Below are 2,792 nucleotides of genomic sequence, written 5' to 3'. Positions count from 1 at the left end.
GTGTACTTGTACCATGTTAAAAATAATATTTATTTTTTTGGAATTGGTTACAAGCTTGCAAGTGATAATGTTCAGTTGTTCAATTATTTGGCTGTGAACGGCAACGAAGCAAAAACGCACAGCACAACTCAACAATGGCGTCAAACACTTCTTCTTCTTCTTTCGTTCCTGTGTCACTGAAGGTTTCTCGGGAAATAACGGACCCTCGACACGCTCAAGAGACATTACACTTATTCAACGCTGTTATGGGCGGCGACGCCGCCGATCACTGCAACTCCCCTGAATTCTTCCTCGATTTCGTTCGCAGCTCCGTCACCGTTGATCACATCCGACGTGGACACATCTCTTCCACTATCGTCCCCAAACCGCCTCTCTGTGTACGTCATTTTATTCTGATTCAAACACTGCCTTATTGCCAATAATATCCAAACACGGTCTTAATTAGTTAGTTATTAGTTTGTTACTCAGTGATGACCTGGCGGTTCTGTTAGAGGTTAGGTATTTTCTTATTAGTTTGTTCGAGCTTTTTCACATTCTATAGGCATTAATTTTTTCATATTCGTACACTTGTTATGGAAAAAAGAAAAGACGAAGAAGATATTAGATCAATCATGCTTTTAACTGTTTTTGTTCTTTGATCGATGGAAAATTACTGATGAATTATTAGAGTTTATACAAATTTCTAATAATTCTAGTTGGCTACACTCCTAGTTGATTTCCTAGCAGAACCGAAAAAAAAATCATCTAAATAAATAAATTTCATTGGTTGTAATGTAAGATATATATTGTCACTGTATTAGAATTAAAACTCATTTTCTTATAGGTGTTGTGGATCTTATATGTTTATGTGTTGATTGAGCATAATTAGGTACCGTTTGCCTTTGATATCACAATACATGAACCATAAAGAGACAGATTAGATGAATAAAAAATAAACAGACAAAATTTGCTCACCCAACATCTTGGAACAAGAAACGAGGCATAACTTTTCTCTGTTGTTTCTGTTTGGTGTTTTAGTATTTTTATATTCTGTCTTCAAAACTTACCAATGCTTTTGGTTAGATTTCTAGAATAAAAAGGGCAGAGATAGTGTCATAGTGCAGTATTAGAGATGCAACTTCTTCTTCCCTTCTTTTCTGAAGTTACAAAACTTGGCTTAAGAATCATCTTCAACACATGCCATTTGAGTCCTTTATTAGAGTCTTCGATGTATGAAAATTATCTTAAAAGTTGTCCGAATTTTGAGTTATCCCTACGTGTTTTTATCCCCACCATCGTCTCAAATGTTATGTGATTTCCCATGAAGCTTTCTTTTTCTTAATTTTCTTTGTTGTTATCTCAGAATACCTATGGAACATTGCATGGAGGATCTGTTGGATCTTTAGTTAATGTTCTGTCTCATGCCTGTGCTAGAACTATAGTTGGTGAGGACAAAGAACTTTTTCTTGGAGAAACTAGCATTTCTTACCTTTCTGCCACTCCAATACATGTAAGTAGTTCTTATTTTATATTGAACTTTGATTCTCTCCATTGTCATTTATAAACTTCACCTTTAGCTTCAAATCAATAAATAATAGACGAATTTGCAACGTTCTGAATCCTCCAGAGTGCTTTATTTGCTTACATGTAACCAATTATTCACCCTAAATTGCATTTGAAACATCTTCTTACAACCTGTTTGGATTCTCAGCATTGTAAATAACATTGCTAAGCATCATTCAATGGTAGTCGCAACATTTTGCAGCGTCATTAGGACCTATTTGGTTATGTTACAAATTGCAATGATGAATTTGCCTACAAGATGAAGTACCTTATACCAATAAGATGGTTACAGTTATAATGTTTTGAATAATCAATCTTTAGGTGTAGTTTTTGCAAGAGCATTATCCCTAAACAAAAATTGTATCGGTTTTAGAATATGATTTTTGGTTTTGGGTGAAGATTATCTAAGAAGCTGCAATTTGCAGTTTAAACTTTAAAGAGTAAAGTGCATAACAAAAACTAACTAATAAACAATTAAAAATTAAAATAATAATAAGGGAAAAATCAACAGTTTTTGTTATGACTTATGACTAAATAAACAGCAATTTGAATTTTGAACCATGAATTCATATGGCTCAGTTGTTTTTTGTATTAGTGTTTTTGACCTTTTGAAATGAAAATGGTTATGCAGGAAGAATTGGTAGCTAATGCCTCAGTGGTAAAGAGTGGAAGAAATTTGAGTGTAGTTGCACTTGACTTCAAGCTCAAGAAAACTGGAAATCCTGTCTATATTTGTCATTCTACCTTTTATCACATGCCTGCTAGTCTATGATTATGATTTATGAACATATACACACATAACAAAGTTCTTCTAATAACCATATAGTGTTATACTTCCACTATTAGTTATGTCCAATGTACTTCATTTGAATATTGTTCTGGATCACAAATATAAAAACGAACAGATAAAAACAAAAATATCAAAAACAAAATAATCGTGCCACATGTATACTAAAATTAGTCACTATTATAAAATAGAGGGTTCTTTGGTGGCTTTAGTTTTGGTGACTAAAAGTGGCATAAATTTGACCTACAAATAAAATATTAACATATGACAAAAAAACAATCAAATCAAACACCAAAATAAATTTTTTTTTATAATTTCTTATAATTATTTTTATCTAAATAATTTTAAAAAAATAACACCAAAATAATTGTTTTAATTATATTTATAATTATTATTTTATTATTATTTTTATTTTTAAAAATAATTTTTTATAATTATTTTTATCAAAATAATTTTTATGCTT

The 2,792-nt window shown here is 31.4% G+C and overlaps 1 protein-coding gene across 1 annotated transcript; it reads left to right on the top strand.

The window, feature by feature from the left end:
• Positions 57 to 2,413, top strand: LOC107628170. Its single transcript, XM_016330962.2, has 3 exons — positions 57 to 377; positions 1,343 to 1,489; positions 2,174 to 2,413. The coding sequence occupies exons 1-3, from the start codon at positions 135 to 137 to the stop codon at positions 2,312 to 2,314; spliced, it is 531 nt and encodes a 176-aa protein (XP_016186448.1). The 5' UTR covers positions 57 to 134; the 3' UTR covers positions 2,315 to 2,413.

The sequence above is a fragment of the Arachis ipaensis genome, chromosome B02 (genome assembly GCF_000816755.2).
Source record: "Arachis ipaensis cultivar K30076 chromosome B02, Araip1.1, whole genome shotgun sequence".
Taxonomy (NCBI): Eukaryota; Viridiplantae; Streptophyta; class Magnoliopsida; order Fabales; family Fabaceae; genus Arachis; species Arachis ipaensis.
The sequence above is the reverse complement of the archived record's forward strand: the minus strand, read 5'-3'. Positions and strand labels throughout refer to the sequence as shown.